The sequence below is a fragment of the Myotis yumanensis genome, unplaced genomic scaffold, assembly GCF_028538775.1.
Source record: "Myotis yumanensis isolate MYYU_CA2020_CCGP unplaced genomic scaffold, mMyoYum1.0.hap1 SCAF_10, whole genome shotgun sequence".
Classification (NCBI taxonomy): Eukaryota; Metazoa; Chordata; class Mammalia; order Chiroptera; family Vespertilionidae; genus Myotis; species Myotis yumanensis.
Window position 1 is genome coordinate 36,941,955 of NW_027223761.1, and position 19,705 is coordinate 36,961,659.

At 41.5% G+C, this 19,705-nt stretch overlaps 1 protein-coding gene across 2 annotated transcripts in view; it reads right to left on the reverse strand.

Moving 5' to 3' along the window:
* Positions 1 to 19,705, reverse strand: part of SWAP70 (switching B cell complex subunit SWAP70) — a 73,295-nt gene that overhangs the window by 41,352 nt on the left and 12,238 nt on the right. For both annotated transcript variants that reach the window (XM_070425319.1, XM_070425318.1), the window contains exon 2: positions 6,025 to 6,165. In XM_070425319.1, coding sequence (XP_070281420.1) covers positions 6,025 to 6,165 — 141 coding nt within the window. The remainder of the gene's footprint in view (positions 1 to 6,024; positions 6,166 to 19,705) is intronic.

Genomic DNA, 19,705 nt, shown 5'->3' on the forward strand with positions numbered 1-19,705 from the left:
TGGGATTCCCAGTCAAGGGCATGTACCTGGGCTGCAGGTTCGATCTTTGGCCACAGTTGGGCATGTGCAGGAGGCAACCAATTGATGTGTCTCTCTCACATCAATGTTTCTCTCTCTCTCTCTCTGTGTCTCTCTGTATGTTTCTCCCCTCTCTCCCTCCCTCCCTTCCACTCTCTCTAAAACAGCAATGAAAAAAAATCCTCAGGTGAGTATTACCAACGACAAAAAAGATATTAAACCATATCTCTCTATCTATTGGCCCAGACCACGCAAATTCTAGCCCTGACAAACAAAGCAATTTCCAAATTCCTGAGGTTTTCCCAACATGTTCTATATTTTAATAATAGACATTATTGTCTTTAATTTTTAATATTAAACACACGCACACAGCAGGTCATCAAATATTTGCTGAATAGGAGACATGTTTGCATATAATGCATCGACAGAGCACGAGTGAGCTACCTGAACAGAACAGCAGCCAAGCAAAGCTCCAGAAGATAGCACAGCATCCACTGAGGTTTTGAGAGCTCACACATCAGCTTCTGTACAATCTGATTAAATCTTCTTTATTGAGATACTAGAGCAGTGATGGCGAACCTATGACACACGAACTCATTTTTTTGGTTGATTTTTCTTTGTTAAATGGCATTTAAATATATAAAATAAATATCAAAAATATAAGTCTTTGTTTTACTATGGTTGCAAATATCAAAAAATTTCTATATGTGACACGGCACCAGAGTTAAGTTAGGGTTTTTCAAAATGCTGACACGCCGAGCTCAAAAGGTTCACCATCACTGTACTAGAGGCTCAGTGCACAAATTTGTGCACCAGTGGGGTCCCTTGGCCTGGCCTGCAGGGATCAGCCAAAACCGGCAGTCCTACATCCCCCAAGAGATGTAGCAGTGTGTGAAGTGGCAGACAGCCAGGGAGGAGCCCGAGCCTGAGGCGTCCCCTGAGCCGGGCGCCGCTACTGCTCATCCTGGCCCACTGCTCCTGCTGCCGCCACCACTCAGTAGGCTCACTGCCGCTCTGCTGTGGTCTCCGCACATCCATCCTAGAGCGATACCAGTGCGCCCATGACCGAGAAGCACCTGCAGGCTCACGTCCAGTCAATCCTGATGCCGGTCCCAGAGTGAATGGGGGAGGGGCAGCAGGAGGAGTGTCCACAGGAGAGGCTCACCAGCCATGAAACCAGAGTCTGGCGCCCGTTGGTCAGCTGAGCTGTGCTCCCGCTGTGGGAGTGCACTGACCACCAGGGGGCAGCTCCTGCGTTGAGCGTCTGCCCCCTGGTGGTCAGTGCACATCATAGCTACTGGTCAACCAGTCAAACAGTCGAACGGTCACTTGGGCTTTTATATATGTAGATAATTCATGTACCGTAAGAGTCACTCTTTAAAGTGGGCGATACACTCGTTTTTAGTATACTCACGAGGTTTTTTGTTGGTTGGTTGGTTTTTGTTTGTTTGCTTGCTTATTTAGTGGTTAGACAATCATATACTTTACATAGTGTTCCCCTCAATAATTCCAGTGTCTATCTGACGCCATACACAATTTTATTGACTATCGTTCCTATGCTTTACTTACTTCCCCGTGACTATCAATTAATTTGTGCTTCTCTGTCCCTTCACCTCTTTCACCCGGTGCCCCAACCCTCCTTCCCATCCGGCAGCCACCAGTTCCCTCTTTGTATCTGAGTCTATTTCCATTTTGTTTGCTTACTTTGTTCTTTAGATTCCACATATAAGTGAAATCATATGGTATTTATCTTTCTCTGACAGACTTATTTCACTGAGCTTAATACTCTCGAAGTCCTCCATGCTGTAGCAAATGGTAAGATTTCATCCTTTTTTATGGCTGAGTAATATAATATTCCATTGTATAAATGTACCACAGCTTTTTTAAAATATTTTTTTATTAATTTTAAGAGAGAGGGGAAGGTAGAGGGAGAGAGAAACATTGATGTAACATCGATCAGATGCCTCCCACACACACTCTACTGGGGTTCAAGCCCGCAACCTGAGCATGTGTCCTGACTGGGAATCGAACCAGCAACCTTTCAGTGCAGGTCACAACACTCAACCAACTGAGCCACATCCGCCAGGGCACACCACAGCTTTTTTATACACTGGTCTATTGATGGGCACTTGGGTGGCTTCCCTAACTTAGCTATTATAAATAACCCTGCAATGAACATAGGGGTGCAAATATTCTTTCAAATTAGTGTTTTGGGTTTGGGTTTCTTCAGATAAATCCCAGAAGTGGAATCACTGGGTCATGAGGCAGTTCCATTTTTAATCTTTTGAGAAAACTCCACAAAATTTTCCATGCACCAGGTCTCTAGTATACATATAAGATCTTTGGTTAATCTCTTCCCGCCCTCCCCTCTCCCCCAGTCCCTCTGAGATTTATCAGTCTGTTCCATGTTTCCATGCCTGTGCATTGAGCGTCTGCCCCCCGGTGTCAGTGCACATTTTAGCTACCAATCAAATGGTCAAATAGTTGCTTAGGCTTTTATATATATAGACTAGAGGCCCGATGCACAAAATTCATGCAAGAGTGGGCCTTCCTTCCCCCAGCTGCCGACACCAGCTTCCCTCTGGCACCGGGACCCAGGCTTCCCTCACAGCCCCAGCTTCGTCCAGAAGGATGTCTGGTCTAATTAGCATATTATGCTTTTATTATTATAGATGTATTTACCTATTTAGAACATTTCACATAAATGGAATCATACAATATTTGGCTTTTGAGTTTGATTAAATCTTATTTCATTTCTGCGCACAAAGACCACAAGGGGGTGCACCAAGAAAGCATAAAAAATGCGGAGACAAAAAAACATGACAGAAATGGAGGATATAGAGCTAAAAAACGCACTTTTGAGGGCTTTCAATAATGTGCTAAAAGCTGCCAATAAACTTGATGAGAGCCTCACGAAATCTAATGAGACCCTCGATGTTGTGATAAAGAACCAACTAGAAATTAAGCATACACTGACTGAAATAAAGAATATTATACAGACACCCAACAGCAGACCAGAGGAGTGCAAGAATCATGTCAAATATCTGAAATGCGAAGAAGCAAAAAACACCCAACCGGAAAAGCAAAATGAAAAAAGAATCCGAAAATACGAAGATAGTGTAAAGAGCCTCTGGGACAGCTTCAAGCGCACTAATATCAGAATTATTGGGGTGCCAGAAGATGAGAGACAGCAAGATATTGAAAACCTATTTGAAGAAATAATGACAGAAAACTTCCCCTACCTGGTGAAAGAAATAGACTTCCAAGTCCAGGAAGCGCAGAGAGCCCCAAACAAAAGGAATCCAAAGAGGACCACACCAAGACACATCATAATTAAAATGCCAAGAGCAAAAGACAAAGAGAGAATCTTAAAAGCAGCAAGAGAAAGACAGTCAATTACCTACAAGGGAATACCCATATGACTGTCAGCTGATTTCTCAACAGAAACTTTGCAGGCCAGAAGGGAATGGCAAGAAATATTCAAAGTGATGAATACCAAGAACCTACAACCAAGATTACTTTATCCAGCAAAGCTATCATTCAGAATTGAAGGTCAGATAAAGAGCTTCACAGATAAGGAAAAGCTAAAGGAGTTCATCACCACTAAACCAGTATTAGACGAAATGCTGAAAGGTATCCTTTAAGAAGAGGAAGAAGAAAAAGGTAAAGATACAAATTATGAACAACAAACATGCATCTATCAACAAGTGAATCTAAGAATCAAGTGAATAAATAATCTGATGTACAGAATGAACTGGTGATTATAATGAATCAGGAACATAGAAAGGGAATGGATTGACTATTCTTGGGGGGGGAAAGGGGAATGGGAGATGCGGGAAGAGACTGGACAAAAATCGTGCACCTATGGATGAGGACAGTGGGTGGGGAGTGAGGGCGGAGGGTGGGGCGGGAACTGGGAGGTAGGGAGTTATGGGGGAAAAAAAAAAGAGGAACAAATGTAATCTGACCAATAAAGATTTAATTAAAAAAAAATCTTATTATAGTGTGGTTTCTCTCTCTTTTTTTCTAATTAAAGCATGGTCAAGGCAATGTTATCATTTCTGCAAGGAAAATATTAAATATATATATATATATATATATAAATATAAATATAAAACATACACACACACAAATAAAGAGCAGAAAATTGTATTATGAGACTGACTAGGAAATTACAGATATAGTTACAAGGAGTACTTCATAAGTGAAAACACTAATTTTGACAATCTTTGCTACAAAATTTCTGAAAAATATAAGGATTTTTTGAGAAGAAGCCTGACCAACATTTGGCATTTTCCAAACTACTAACTTAAATTATTATTATACATTTTAATTACTGTACTTTGCTATTATACAAAGGCACTAAATAACAAAAAGAATTTATATATATATAAAGCATTAAAAATACAAAGAAGCCACAGGAAAAAAAATATGTAAATAGTTGTGGTAATTAGGTGGTGGGAAATAAGAATTTTTTAATGCATTTTATTTTTTAATTTAAAAGTATTATCGCTGTCACTTTAATTTATTGGATTTTAGAGAGAGGTTGGAAGGGAGAGGAAGAGAGGGGCATAGATTTATTGTTCCACTTATTTATGCATTCATCAGTTGATTCTTGTATGTGCCCTGACTGGGGATTGAACCCGAATCTTGGCTTATTAGGACAACACTCTACCTGGCCAAAGCTCTCACTGTCACTTTTTAAAGGCTTTATTATTATTATTATTATTATTGTCTTTAATTTTAAGGTTAAATTAAAATTTCATGCTTGGTGTTATGAACAGGCAAAAGCAGGAATTCCCAATCCTTCATATGATTACCTTCATACCTAAAATAAATGTACATGATATGGAAAATGACACTAATATATTTTTCAGTTAAAAAAAGTGAAAAAAGTGGAACTCTAGCCCTAACCGCTTTGGCTCAGTGGATAGAGCGACAGCCTGCGGACTGAAGGGTCCCAGGTTCGATTCCAGTCAAGGGCATGTACCTTGGTTGTGGGCACATCCCCAGTAGGGGGTGTGCAGGAGGCAGCTGATCGGTGTTTCTCTCTCATCGATGTTTCTAACTCTCTATTCCTCTCCCTTCCTCTCTGTAAAATATCCATAAAATATATTTTTTTAAAAAGTGGAACTCTATGTACAGCATAATGCTATTCATGTAGAAACAAAACATTATGTACTATTGTGTAGTATGTGTTTGCATGTGTATTAAAAAAGATCTGCAGCTTGGCCAGCATGGCTCAGTGGTTGAGTGTCAACCTATGAACCAGGAGGTCACGGTTCAATTCCCAGTCAGGGCACATGCCCGGGTTGCAGGCTTAGTCCCCAGTGGGGGGCGTGCAGGAGGCAACCGATCAATGATTCTCTCTCATCATTGATGTTTCTATCTCTTTCTCCCTCTCCCTTCCTCTCTGAAATCAATAAAAAAAAATATTTTTAAAAAAAGGAAAAAGCTCTAGCCAGTTTGGGTCAGTGGATAGAGCATCAGCCTGTAGACCGAAGGGTCCCGGGTTCAATTCCAGTCAAGAGTACATACCTTGGTTGTAGGCTCCTTCCTGCAAGAGGTAACCAGTCAATGTGTTTCTCTCACATCGATATTTCTTTCTCTCTGTCTTTCCCTCTCTCTCCTACTCTCTCTAAAAATCAATGGGAAAATATCCTCAGGCAAGGATTAAAAACTAATAATTAATTAAATAAATAAATAAATAAATAAATAGATTTTTTTAAAGGGAAAAAAAGGACTCTAAGAGAAAACAGGTACCGATTAATACAAAATATAGTTCTTAATCTCCAAAAATGAACCAAGTGGGGAAAATATCACACCAAGTTTTAGAAGACAGTAGAGATGAGGGAGAAATAGGAAGAATCATTGGTCTCTCCTTCTTTCTTTCCTTTCTTTACCTCTTGATGCTTCACAAGTGAACTCACCCAGCAGGGGCTCTGGGGCCCACTTGAAATATGCACATCAAACAACGCTGTAAGCAAGAAGAGGTTGGACTCATACCTTTTCCAGAATGAACTTGTTTAAATAGGGCATGTAGCCCTGATTGGAGACGGGCCCCTCATCATCATCCCGGAAGTGCTCTTCCAGGGCCACCGGATCGTGGGGAACCTTCAGCACCGTGCACAGGTTATGGGAGAGGACCTAGGAGAGAGAGAACGGCGTTAGAGGCCTCCACGAACCAGCTCCTGGCACCTTCACTGCCTGAACACAACTGGCTGCTCCCTGCCCTAGGGGGAGGAAGGGGGAGAATAAACCAGCAACTGCGCGGTGAGTACTGCTCAGCTGCCAGCTCCTCACTTGTTACCCAGGAGTGTCTCTCATTCCTCCCCCAGTTGTGGTTCACTTCAAACGAGTCTCTCTTTCATGCCCACATTGAGCTAGGCTCCATGCAAGACCCCTGACTATAGTACTTGTAGTCTTTTATTAATTGTCCCACATTAGAAAGAAAAAGGGGGGAAAGAGCAAGAGAATGTGTTCAAAATTAAACTTCTCCCCAAGAAGAGCAGGGTCAGTCAATGAGAGCTGTAAGAAAGAACCTCGGCCCAGTTTGGCTCAGTGGATAGAGCGTCCGCCTGCAGACTGAAGGGTCCGGGGTTCGATCCCGTTCAAGGGCACATGCCCGGGTTGTGGGCTCAATCCCCAATAGGGGGCATGCAGGAGGCAGCCAATCAATGATGTTCTCTCATCATGGATGTTTCTATCTCTCTCTCCCTCTCTCAAATCAATAAAAAATATATTTTTTAAAAAAAGAAATAAAGAAAGAACCTCGTACTGACTGGGCAGCTGCAGCTGGGGCTCTGGACAAGGTGCCTGGCCCCGGCCAATCACAACCTCTCGGGGCTGCCATTTCCTCATCTGTTCCATAGGAAGGGCCAAGTTAATATACAAATATAACAAATGTGAATTGGTAATCTCTACATGTCCAAACATCTCTAAAAATCTATGATGTTAGGCTGTTTTCAGTATTAGTATTTAGGAGTGTAAGTGTAAAAAGAGAAAGACATCAAGGGCCCAGTTTATAAATATGGGAAGAGTCATAGCAAAAAATACCTCAGGAGTTACTAAAACAGTCAAAATATTTTGCATCCCATATGTAAAGGGTTACTGGCCTTGGTGACAGCCTAAGTCACACACTTGCACATTCCGTTGAATTAGCAGTTTGGGCTCTAGCTCAACACTAATCTTGTTTCACATTAAATGAAAATTTAAAAAGAAAACTTAAATTCCTTTCATGTCATCCGTGCATTCTTAACAGGTCAAATTACATAGCTAAGGCTGTGCTTCCTTTAACAGAGATTATTACTAAGTGTTAAATCCCAGGTTAAAATTTCCTGTTCTTCTCAGCCCTACCCATTTAATCACTTAAGGAGCCACACTCATCTCAAAGAAGACTTTCCATTCTATTAAGCAAGTCACATTTTTCTGCATAAATGTATTTCAGTTAGGATTTTTTAAGACTTAAAAAATTGAATCTATAAAAAGAGTATTTGCATAGCTTCTTTCTACATTTGTTTTGCTTCTCAAAGCTTCATTTCTGTGCAGATCCTTTTCTACACGCTCTACTGGTTTTAAGGAAGTAGGTAAAGTAAAGGAAGTAAGTTCGCAAATGGTTATAAATGAAGTAATGAGGACTTTTATCGGCCCCTACAAACCAGGCTGTGTTTCTCAAGCAAACCCTCCATTTGTAATAGAGCACACAAACAGTGGAGCTTTTACTGAGGAACCTTACACCCTAGTCAGCAAAGCCCTAAGTAAATATTTCCTTGCTCTACTTATCTGGTAAAACCTATAAAGTAATTATCTACCCCCAAAGAGATTTTGTGAAGATAAACTTTAAGAATGTAAAGTGCTTAAAAATTGTGATGTACTGCAGGAATATAAGTTTTAGATGAATGAAGAGTCTATTTCTCAGATTAGGCTCAAAGGTCATTCAAATTTTAAAATCATTTGGGGCTTTACCCAAGTAAAAATTCCCAACCACTGGTTAATTATGGTCCATCTATAAAACTTTAAGAACAATGAGGAAGCTCACTGTGTAGTGACAGGAAAAGATCTCCAAGATAAAATAGGTGAAAAAAAGCATTAGTGTGTCATCTATATGTAAAAGGAAAAGGAAGAAAATATAAGAAAACTCCAGGAGGATATGTAAGACACTAATAACAGAGGGGGAAAGACTAGTTTGATGTTAGACTAGGGATAGATGACTTTTCACTGTGCCTTGCCCTTTTCACTGTCAAAAAAAAAACAAACCCACAAAAAACCTGTTCAAAAATATACTACCTATTTTAAAGGGTAAATATATACTAGAAAGAGCACACAGCCAAATCGATCGTCAAAATCTATACTTTTTCTTCTACATTAACCTACTCCCTAGAGATTAGATATAAAAGGAAGACATATTCCACAGCAATGAACCATGATTAACAGATGAATGAGATGTAAGGGCAATAAATGAATTCAGAAAGGAGAAACTGTGTGTGCTACAGTGACTTCCTAGAGGAAGTGAGAAGTAACGCGGGCCTTAAAATAAGGAGAGCTTTAGATAGGAAAAGGTTTGGGGGAAATCAGAAGGCTTTCCAGATAGAAGAATATGAGAAAGCAGTTGATTAATGCAAAATCCTCAGGGAACAAAAAGGGGACACCAATCTCTCCCATGCCCACCCCTCTCTCTGCTTTTGGGTTTCATAGATCCTCCAACTTAGAGTCCTGGCAGGGGGCCTGAACAGTATATTGTCACCCTTGTTACCTTACAGCTGGTGAGTACTGGCCAAAGAGATTAAATTCAAAGAGATTCCATTTGTTTTTCTTGACTAAGGTTACAGTACTTAGCAGAACTGAGACTAAAACTCAGGTTTTTTTCATCCCTAGTGCAACACTCTCTAGTAATATGGAACATCGTTTTTCGTAGGTAGGTAGTTCAATTCACTGGCCTCACTGAAAAAGATTTGAAGTATGGTACCTATTTGCTTTGTTTAACAATGGACAGGTTATTTTGATTTTCTGAATTATATAAATCATCCCATTCAATTAAATGCCTTATTGATTGTAATGTGAATATCCCATGGGTTGTGGTCATACTGGTCTTAGAAAGCACATTTTCCTTCACCTGGGAAGGACAGCACAGTTATCCCAAGGTCAGAGGGCTCTAGACCCAAAACTGTAATTTAGATAATGTGCCTAAGTTTAACCCAGGTTACCCAAGGGCTCTAGATAATGTGTTTATAGCATGCTGTTTAAACTGCTTTTTGCAAACTAGGTTCCTCATTCCAGACCCGAGGACTCTAGATCAGGGGTCCTCAAACTACGGCCCGCGGGCCACATGCGGCCCCCCGAAAACATTTATCCAGCCCGCCGGGCGTTTTTGCCACCGCTGCCTGTTACTTAGCAGCCGACTAGTTTTTTTTTAAACTATAGTCCGGCCCTCCAACGGTCTGAGGGACAGTGAACTGGCCCTCTGTTTAAAAAGTATGAGGACCCCTGCTCTAGATAATGTATTTCTGTCAATTCAGTGACCCCGAGACCCAAAACTATAATTAACATGCTTAATTCTGCTTCTGTAAACTGCTTTTTTGCAAACCAGGTTCCTCATTCCAAACCTTGAGGTGTAATCAATACCTTTGTGATCTTTGCCTATATAAGTCTGGTTTTGCCACCATCTTAGCACTATGAGATTTGGGGAATGGCCCCTCATTGTCCCAGACTGCAATAAATGTGACTCTTTAATTTGACTTCTTGAGGCATCCTTCTGTGATTCGTGGGGCACATTACAACAGATTTAGATTTGAACTTCAGACTTCAGCTTTGGACAATAAGACAGTACTTTTGTTAAATACAGGGATAGCTGAATTCAGTGACAATTTTCTAAACCACCTTCATCTAGTTAAGCAAATTCTGAGAAAAGCACAACCTCCTATGTGAGGAGACCTGAGTGTTGGCCCTGCTCACGTGGTCTGTTCCTGTTCAGTGGTTTGCCATTTTCCCTTTTTAAATATTTTAATATTTTGCTACTTAATCACTTGGTCTCTGTATACTCACTGCAAAATGAGTTGGACTCATCTCTAAAATTTTAAAAGCTTGCCCTGACCAGTTTGGCTCAGTGGATAGAGCGTCCGCCTGGGGACTGAAGGATCCCAGGTTCGATCCGGTCAAGGGCATGTATCTTGGTTGCGGGCACATCCCCAGTAGGGGGCATGCAGGAGGCAGCTGATCAATGTTTCTCTTTCATCGATGTTTCTGACTCTCTATCCCTCTCCCTTCCTCTCTGTAAAAAAATCAATAAAATATATTTTTAAAAAAAATTTTTAAAGCTCAATCCTTAACTGTCAACCCAAACATGTTTCATGAATTCAACAAAAGAACTATAATTTAGATCAGAAATTCATCTTTCTTCATTGTTAGTAAGGCCTAGAATAGGGAAGTCTTCTTCAAACAAAACAACAAACTGAAGACTAGGTAACTGAAAAGGTTTTGTTACTGAGAGAAAAAATGTGTGCTGCCTTTAAAACTTTTTAAAATTTTTTATCAGCATTTTTTAACAACCCTAGACAGTAAATCAAATTTTTCTAAAATAAAATGTAAAATGTATCAAAAAAACAAAATCTTGAAGGTCAGAATAAAATCTAGTCACAAGAAGCAAACACTCCATAAGCTTAAACAGCAGTTGATGCTAATTTTTTAAAATATATTTTTATTGATCTCAGAGAGGAAATGAGAGGGAGAGAGAGATAGAAACATCAATGATGAGAGAGAATCATTGATCGGCTGCCTCTGCACGCCCCACAGTGGAATCAAGCCCGCAACCCGGGCATGTTGTGCCTTGACCGGGAATTCAACCATGACCTCCACGCTCAACCACTGAGCCACGCCAGCCGGGCAATATATCCCACTTTACATGCCTGTTCCTCCAAAGGCCATTCTTTTAGCACCCACGTGATTGCAAGCAACTTTGCTCTCATTCCCCTGATTTGAAGAATAAACTATGGTTACTACAATAGATCCATCACCATGCCAGAAACTCATCTCTCCAGCTCCTTCCTAGCTGTCTGCTGCTCTGCAGGGACTGACTGGGCTGACAAGAGATGACTAATTAGCTGCATGAGCCCTGCTTGTGTGGTCTGTTCCTGTTCGGTGGTTTGCCATTTACCCTTTTTAAGCATTTTGCTCCAACTATCATGAAAATGAAATCAAGAATGATGAACAGCTAACAGTGTTTTAACACACATGAGTGCATAATCTTTACCCTCCTCCCTCCCAAAGATGTAGAGATTATAAAAGTTCTCTGAAACATGCCCCCCCAGTCACAGTTTCCCTTTACAGGATGTGCGTAATGGGCACAATTCAGCACTGAAAGAGAGGGGGGCGGAGATCTCTATTCCAACAAGCTTATCTGAACGGACACAATTACAGAATTATAATTCATAATGGGCAATCTTTTTTTAAAACATGAAAATTCCTTTCAGATTTATAAAATTTCAAGCTAATGGCAAGTTACCAGAAAACTCCTCCTAACAATGAGCCAGAGTGACCCATTTCCTACCCGTGCTAGGCCCTGCCTTAAGAGCATTGTCTTCACAGAAGTCCCGCCCCTTATCTCATGGAGTCATTTTCCCCTTCCTAATCATATCCTTCATCCTGCTTGTCACTGCTTAAGTCCTGCTTGCTTGCTTTAAGTTTGGGTTCGGGCAAAAGTAGGTTTACAGCTGTGAGAACGTGAAACGCAGTGTTAGTATAGTAATTACTAAATACTAACACTGCGTTTCACGTTCTCACAGCTGTAAACCTGCTTTGGCCCCACCCTGAAATCTTTATTATATTCAGCCTCAGAAATCTCAGTCATTGCTCACTCAGGCTATTTGCTATGGGAATGCCATCAATCACCATTCCAGACACTTTTACCAAATTCATCTTCAACTGCTGTTTATTCATCAAAAGCCTACAAAAGTAAAACCGAAGTGAGGCAGGTTAGTAGGGAGCTGGAAAAATTCCTTGGCAAGTGGAATAGGGAAACTGTGACAGATAACTAAACAAGGCTGAGCAATTTACAGCCAGACCATAAATCGCAAGGTCTTATCTTCCCTAACCAAAGACACTTAGGAGCAAGTGGTTTACACATTCCAGACCAGCCTTGGTTCCAGATCCCAGTGGTCCCTCTCCAGTGACATTCCTTGAAGGTGAAACTGACCAGAGAATGATCCTGATCCCTCCATACACTAATTTTGATACATCAGTATATCAAAGGACACACCTGGAAAGTTGGCAAATATTCTGAATGAGAATAAAATTCCCGCCTTTAGAAAACAGATAAAAACTCTTAAGACAAAGAACCCAGGGCTCACTCTCCCCTGAGCACACCTGCACCTCCCCGGCACCTTCTTTTCTCAGGAGTGTCTCTTCACTTTCTTTCTCCTAAGCTTCAAAGCTTCCAGGAGACTTGCAAGCAGGGGAGCAGCAGGCAGCAGCAGCTTGTCCCAGGCTAACCCCCTGAATCTGTCTCCAAGGGCCTCCTTTTGCCTCTGTAATTGTTTCCAGAGTCCACGAAACTCAGCTGGCTCACTTCTTCTGCCTCCATGACTTTCTTTCTAAAGGTCCAAGGCGCCTAGCATAGACTCGACTCTTCCTCACGTTTCGTCGGCCCACTCCTGGTGCTATGATCTTGCCTCTTAAGCCCTTCCTTTGTTTCACTGCCCCCAACTTTAATAAATGTACTCTCAAAATTACCTGGACACAAATCGTCAAGAACCCACACATTCCAGACCAGGCCAGGACACAGCCACTTCAGTTTGGTTCTTTTCCAGTGACAAAGTAAGTATCTGAGCTCCACATTTAACTCACTCAAAAAGCCAACCCCAATTTACCTTTTTAGCCTTATTTTTTTTTTCCTAACCTCTGCACCAACTGTACAAATTGAGCCAAACAAATTGACTCCACTGTACCCCAAACAAACCCTGCACCACCCTCCTTCCTCCTCCAGCCATTTGCTCGTACCCCTACCTAACATAAATGCCATGCCTTTCTAAAGCCCCCACCACCCAAATATTATTTCTGAAGCACTCTGTATTTCTTGTTTTACACTACCACACATAATTTTTCTCTCCCATAAGATTATAAATTTCTGAAAGACCCATTCCTTACCCATCCTTGCATTCCCACAGCACCTAACATGCTATCTAGAATGCAGAAGGCTTTCAATAAATGTCAAACAAATTAATTCCAAAAATTCTCAGTAAACAGTAAAACCACAATCCTATATAATAAAAGGCTAATATGCAAATCAACTGAATGGCAGAACAACCGGCCGCTATGACGCACACTGACCACCAGGGGGCAGACGCTCAACGCAGGAGCTGCCCCCGGTGATCAGTGCGCTCCCACAGGGGGAGCACCACTCAGCCAGAAGCCAGGCTCATGGCTGGCGGGGTGCAGTGGCGGTGGCAGGAGCCTCCCAGCAGCGCTAAGAATGTCTGTGGGGAGCGGGCTAAGCCATCACTCGGACATCCCCCAAAGGCTCCCGAACTGTGAGAGGGCACAGGCCAGGCTGAGGAACCCACCCGCTCCCGAGTGCATGAGTTTCGTGCACAGGGCCCTCTAGTACTTTAATAATGACAACAATCTTAGGAAACAGCCTACTGCTATCTCATTTCACAGATAAAAAGACTGGGGTCTGAGACATGGCCTCAGTCACACACTGATTAGTGCCGAAGCAGGGAGGAGAACCCAGGTCTCCTCAGTGCCTGTCCCACAACGATGCCCTGTGCTGGAAACATTCCCTTCTCCCTCATCATATCCTTCAAGACTGGGAAACCTCACGAACTCTGGGAAACCTTCGCTGCCCCCGCCACCACCCGCCCCTGCACTGAATTCCTGTTAGCATTTAAATTGTTTCATGTGCTGGCAATATCTCAAATATCTAACTACAGCTCAGTGAGGGAGGAAACCCTGCCTAATATTTTTCTTCCATACCCTTCACAGTAACCAGCATAGAGCTAAGGGAGAATTGGGTAGGAGCATAACACTTACGGACAGATTAAGGCAGGAAATCTAACTCAAAACCATCTGTTGCGATGTTGCCCACAGAATATATGCCTCTCAATTACAGTTGATGCCAATGGATTACATACTTAATGAACCGCCTTTATTAAGTTATTTTGGATAACTCATTAACTTAGCCCTCTTCAGAAAATACTGCCAAATTTCACCATATAAAAAATTGTAAACTTCCCTTTAAAAAGTGACACCAAAAAAAAAAAAAAAGAGAGAGAGAGAGAGAGAGAGACACCATAAACCAACAAAAGTCCAATATTCAAATCACCCTTGGAAATTATTAAGTAAAAAATGAACACCTAATAAAAAAATGGACAACAGACATGAATAGAAAATTCACAAAAGGAACTAATGACTAATAAAGATAGGAAAAGATGCTTGCCCTCACCAGTAATCAAAACAATGCCAATTTTAAAGGCAATTACTTTTTTCCTGGTGTTTGAGCACACACAGGGGAGTAAAGATTGCCAACACCCTAACACTGGAGAGAGTGTAGAGCAGGTTTTCTCCAACACTACTGACATTTTGGGCCAGATAATTCTTTGTTCAGGGAGCAAGAGGAGGTGTCCTATGTATTATAGGATGGTCAGCAGTATCCCTGATTGAAAACATCAAAACATCTCAAATATTTGTGGATAAGAATGTGGTTAAACAAAGCACAATGCATCAGCACAGTGAACTAGTCTAGAGCCATTAAAAATAATGGTGTCTGTAGCTATGTGCATTGATATGGAACGATACCTTAACACACTGTTTAAGAAAATAGGTTACACAAAAAGACAAGCATCCAAATGGGAGATTTTTGCAAATGATACCTCCAATAAGGGGCTAATATCCAAAATACATAAAGAACTCATACAACTCAACAACAAAAAACAACAGTTCAATTTTAAAATGGGCTAAGGACCTGAATAAACACTTTTCCAAGTAAGATATGCAGATGGCCAACAGATATATGAAAATATGCTCAACTTCACTACTTATAAGAGAAATGCAAAACAAAACCACAGTGAGATACCACCCCACACCTGTTCGAATGGCTATCATCAATAAGACAAGAAATAGCAAGTGTTGGAGAAGATGTGAAAAAAAGCGAACACTCGTACACTGATGGCGGGAATGTAGATTGGTGCAGCCATAATGAAAATCAGTATGGAGCTACAATATGACCCAGAAATCTCTTCTAGGTATTTACCCAAAAATTTTGAAAACGCTTGTATTTGTAAAGATAGATGTACCCCTATGTTCACTGCAGCATTATTCACAGTAGCCAAGACATAAAAACAACCTGAGTCTCCTTTGACTGGATAAGGAAAATGTGGTCCGTAAATACAATGGAATACTAGTGGGCTGTAAAAAGATGAAAGCCATGCCAGCATGGCTCAGTGGTTAAGCATGGACCTGTGAACTGGGAGATCACAGTTGGATTCCTGGTCAAGGCACGTGCCCAGGTTGCAGCTCGATCCCCAGTGTGGGGCGTGCGGAAGGCAGCCAATCAGTGATTCTCTCTCATCATTGACGTTTCTATCTCTCTCTCTCTCTTCCTTCCTCTCTGATATCAATAAAAATATTTTTAAAAAGATGAAATACTGCACTCTGGCCAGTTTCTCATTGGTTAGAGAGTCAGCCTACGGACCAAAGGGTCCCAGGTTCGATTCCTGGTCAGGGGCACATACCTCAGTTGCAGGTTCAATCCCCAGCCCTGGTCAGGATTGTGCAGGAGGCAACCCATAGATGTGTCTCTCTCACATCGATGTTTCTCTCTCCCCCGCCTTTCAACTCTCTCTAAAAATCAATGGAAAAATATCCTTGGGTGAGGATTAAAAAAAAAAAAAGATGAAATATTGCCATTTGCAAAACATGAATGGATCTTGACAGTATCATGCAAGGTGAAATAAGTCAGATAAAAAAAGACAAGAACCATTTGATTTCACTAATATGTGAGATATAAAACAAAAGGTGACATATGCACAAACAAAACAAAAAAATTCATAGACACAGACAATAGAATGGTGATTACCAGAGGGGAAAGGGGGTGAGGGGAGGAGAAAGAAGGTGAAGGGAGTCAACTATATAATGGGAGAATATAGATATTGTATTATAAAGTTGTACACTTGAAATTTATGTTTTTAACCAATGTTACCCCAATAAATTTAATTACAGTTTTTAAAAAATTGTTAATACAGTAGGGGGGGGTTGGGGGTTAATAGGGGGATGAGGACACATTTGTAATACCTTAACTAATAAAAATAATAATAAAAAAATTGTTAATACGGTAAAGAAAGGTTACAAAAGCATGTGAAACATTATCTCATTTCTATAAAAGGATATAGATGCATGTATATGTGCATGTGTGTCCATGTAGGGTAAAGGGAGAGAGAGGGAGGGAGGGGGAGAAAAAGAGAGATGTAAGAAAGATATGCACTGAAAAGTTAATTGCATCTGCCTTTGGTCATGGAATTTCGGGTGCTTTTACCTTCGCCTGTATACTTTAATGTGCTGTTTGAATATTCTAGGTATTATCTTCATAATCAGAACAAAGTGAAGCTTTTATAGTTATGGAACATTTTAAATATGTCTTGGGGTTCCAGCTAGAAAGCACCAATAAAATTATAAAATCTGAAGAGCTCATTCTAAGTTGATGGAGTTAACTCACTTTTGAGTCATCCATGAAGAACTACACTTTGCTTCTTGAAGAAACCACTCTATAGGCAACAAAGTCTCCCAGTCTGAGACAGCCTCCTTAGATTCCAGCCTCCCACTAGACTACAGCATAACGATTGTCTCAAAGATAAACCATGTGTAAGAATCATCTGTGTGTCTCTCTCCTGCTACTCTGTAAGGTCCTTACAGAAAAGGTTTGTATTTCATCCATCTGTGCAATACCAAAGCCTGATGAGAGGGTACCTGATGTTCAACAAGTGTTAGCTAAATGCATCCCATTTAAGAATCTTCATGCCTGGCCGGTGTTGCTCAGTGGTTGAGCGTCAACCTACGAACCAGGAACTCATGGTTCGATTCCCAGTCAGGGCACATGCCCGGGTTGTGGGCTTGATCCCCAGTAGGGAGTGTGCAGGAGGCAGCCAATCAATGATTCTCTCTCATCATTGATGTTTCTCTCTCTCTTTCCCTCTCCCTTCCTCTCTGAAATCATAGATTTTTTTTTCAAAATCTTCTTTGTTTCTTTTTCTTTTCCATTGTCTTTATCCAGATCTGGGTCTTTAAATTTTTTTACTTTACTATCAGTATATTCTTTCCAGAAAGAATTTTTTATTGGAATCTCTAATTCAGATCACTTTTAGATTAAAAAACAATATCCCCAATTAGTGATGAACACCACTAGAACTAGCAGGCATAACTCATATGCCCTGAGGTCTTGTAAAGCAGTCCACTTCCTCAAAATTCATATAGAGGTTTTTGAAGGAAGGACTCGATAAGAATTAACAAACATGTGAGAGAGAACTCCGCAGAAGAGAAATTAGGTAGTTCATTTTAGTAGAACACTCTTCTCTGAAGCCATTGTGTTCACCCGAGGTGATGATCAAGATCCCAAATCTACTACTCCACGCTGACCACTCTGTCTCCTTACGTATGTCTCCTGTCATATGGCTCTATCCCTATCAATCTTGTGAAATTGCTTTCTCAAAAGTATTCTGTGGCCAACACAGATGCACTCCTCAGACCCCTCCTCACAACAGGAGCTGCAGCCCAAGCTGGTTTGTCTCAGTGGACAGAACACCGGCCTGAACACTGAAGGGCCTCGGGTTGATTCTGGTCAAGGGCACATGCGGGAGGCAGCCAATGGATGTGTCTCTCTCACATCGATATTTCTCTCTGTGTCTCTCCCCCTGCCTTCCCACTCTCTCTAAAAATCAATGGGAAAATATCCTCGGGTGAGGATTAACAAAACAAACAAAAAGGAACTGCAGCCCAGCTACAAGGACTGTGGTTACCTGACAGCGCCAGCTATCAGGGCCTTCAGGGTCCACCTCAGCCAAGGACTGAGCAAAGTGGTGGTATCATTTCTCCCCAGCACGGGGTCCTCTACAGGCCACCTGCGTTCCAGGGCTCCCAGTTTTGTCAAGTCGTTTGACAGCTTTCCCAATCCTGCTTCCTCTCTTTTCCATCGGTGTTTCTCCCCAGTAACCCTCTTGTATTCTCAACATTGCCTCATATCTGCTTCCCGGGAACCCAACTAGGGCACACACCTCTGAACAAGGCACGCTCCCAGGCCTCTGGCGCTTCGCCATGGGGGTCATCCCCGCATCTTAGAACTGTTTTGGTCCCAGGGCATACTATTTTCTCAGTTTTCCTCCTTCCCCTACCAAGGTGCCCTTATGGGGCCACCTCCTGCCCTCCTCATGCTCCCGATCTGGACACTTCCTAAAGCCCAGTTTTCCGGCCCTGAATTCTTTCTCTTATTCTCTTCTTTAAAAGAGCTTACTAACAAAGTTAAATCAGAAGGCTAACCCTTGAAGATCTCGTCCTCTATCCATATTTTACATACAAAGAAACGGAAGCCCAGCAAGGAGAAATAACTTCCATAGCCACCCAAGTCTCCTGGCTCTCCAAGCAGTGCTCCCTTCTGACACATTTACTTTCCAATCTTTCATCCTAAGTGTTCTTACAGAGGCGTTTCACACATCCCTCAGGTCAGTGACAAATGTCTCTTTCTCTAGAAGCATTCTCTGACCTACCTCCTCCAATCCTCACTGCAAGCGAGGTAGGTGCCCTTCCTCTGGGTTTCCCAGCACTGTGTACTTGCCTCATCTCACTATATGTGAACTGCTGGTCTGTATCGCTCACAAGACTGAGTTTTATAAGGGTGGGGAATGTATCTGTTTTGATTCCCACTACCACCATCCCAATCCAGCATTCATCAACTGACTCGTCAACTTTCATAGCAGCTCCCAATTGGTCTCCCCACCTCAAGCCTCTCACCTCTAATCATCACACCCACATCACCAAAATAATCTCAAAACTCTACCTTCGCCCTAACCGGTTTGGCTCAGTGGATAGAGCGTCAGCATGCAGACTCAAGGGTCCCAGGTTCGATTCCAGCCAAGGGCATGTACCTTGGTTGCGGGCACATCCCCAGTAGGGTGTGTGCAGGAGGCGGCTGATCGATGTTTCTAACTCTCTATCCCTCTCCCTTCCTCTCTGTAAAAAAATCAATTAAAAATATATATATTTTTTTAAAACTCTACCTTCGTCCTATATCTACCCCAAAAGTTTTAACTTCCCCTTTACTGGATCAGTTCTGAACTACTCATTCTAACACAGTTGGTCAAATATACAGGGTGTCCCAAAAACATGCATACACATTTTAACAGCTGATAATTCAATTGATGCTTCTTTCTTTTCAGCCAGACTAAGCTTTGACCAAAGAAAATTCATCCTAAAATGCTACTGGAAGTTTGAAAACTGCCTTAAAACATTATTCAAAGTATCCCAAAAAAATGTATACACACTTTCACAGCTGATAACTTACTTAATTTTCACTTCTTTTCAGGTTTTACTGATCTGAAATAATGGGTGAAGTCAGACTAAGCTTTGAACAAAGAAAATTTATCCATTAGACTTTTAAGGGGATGCACAAAAGATAAAGTTTACAGTACAAAACTGGCACCAGTTGGCAAAT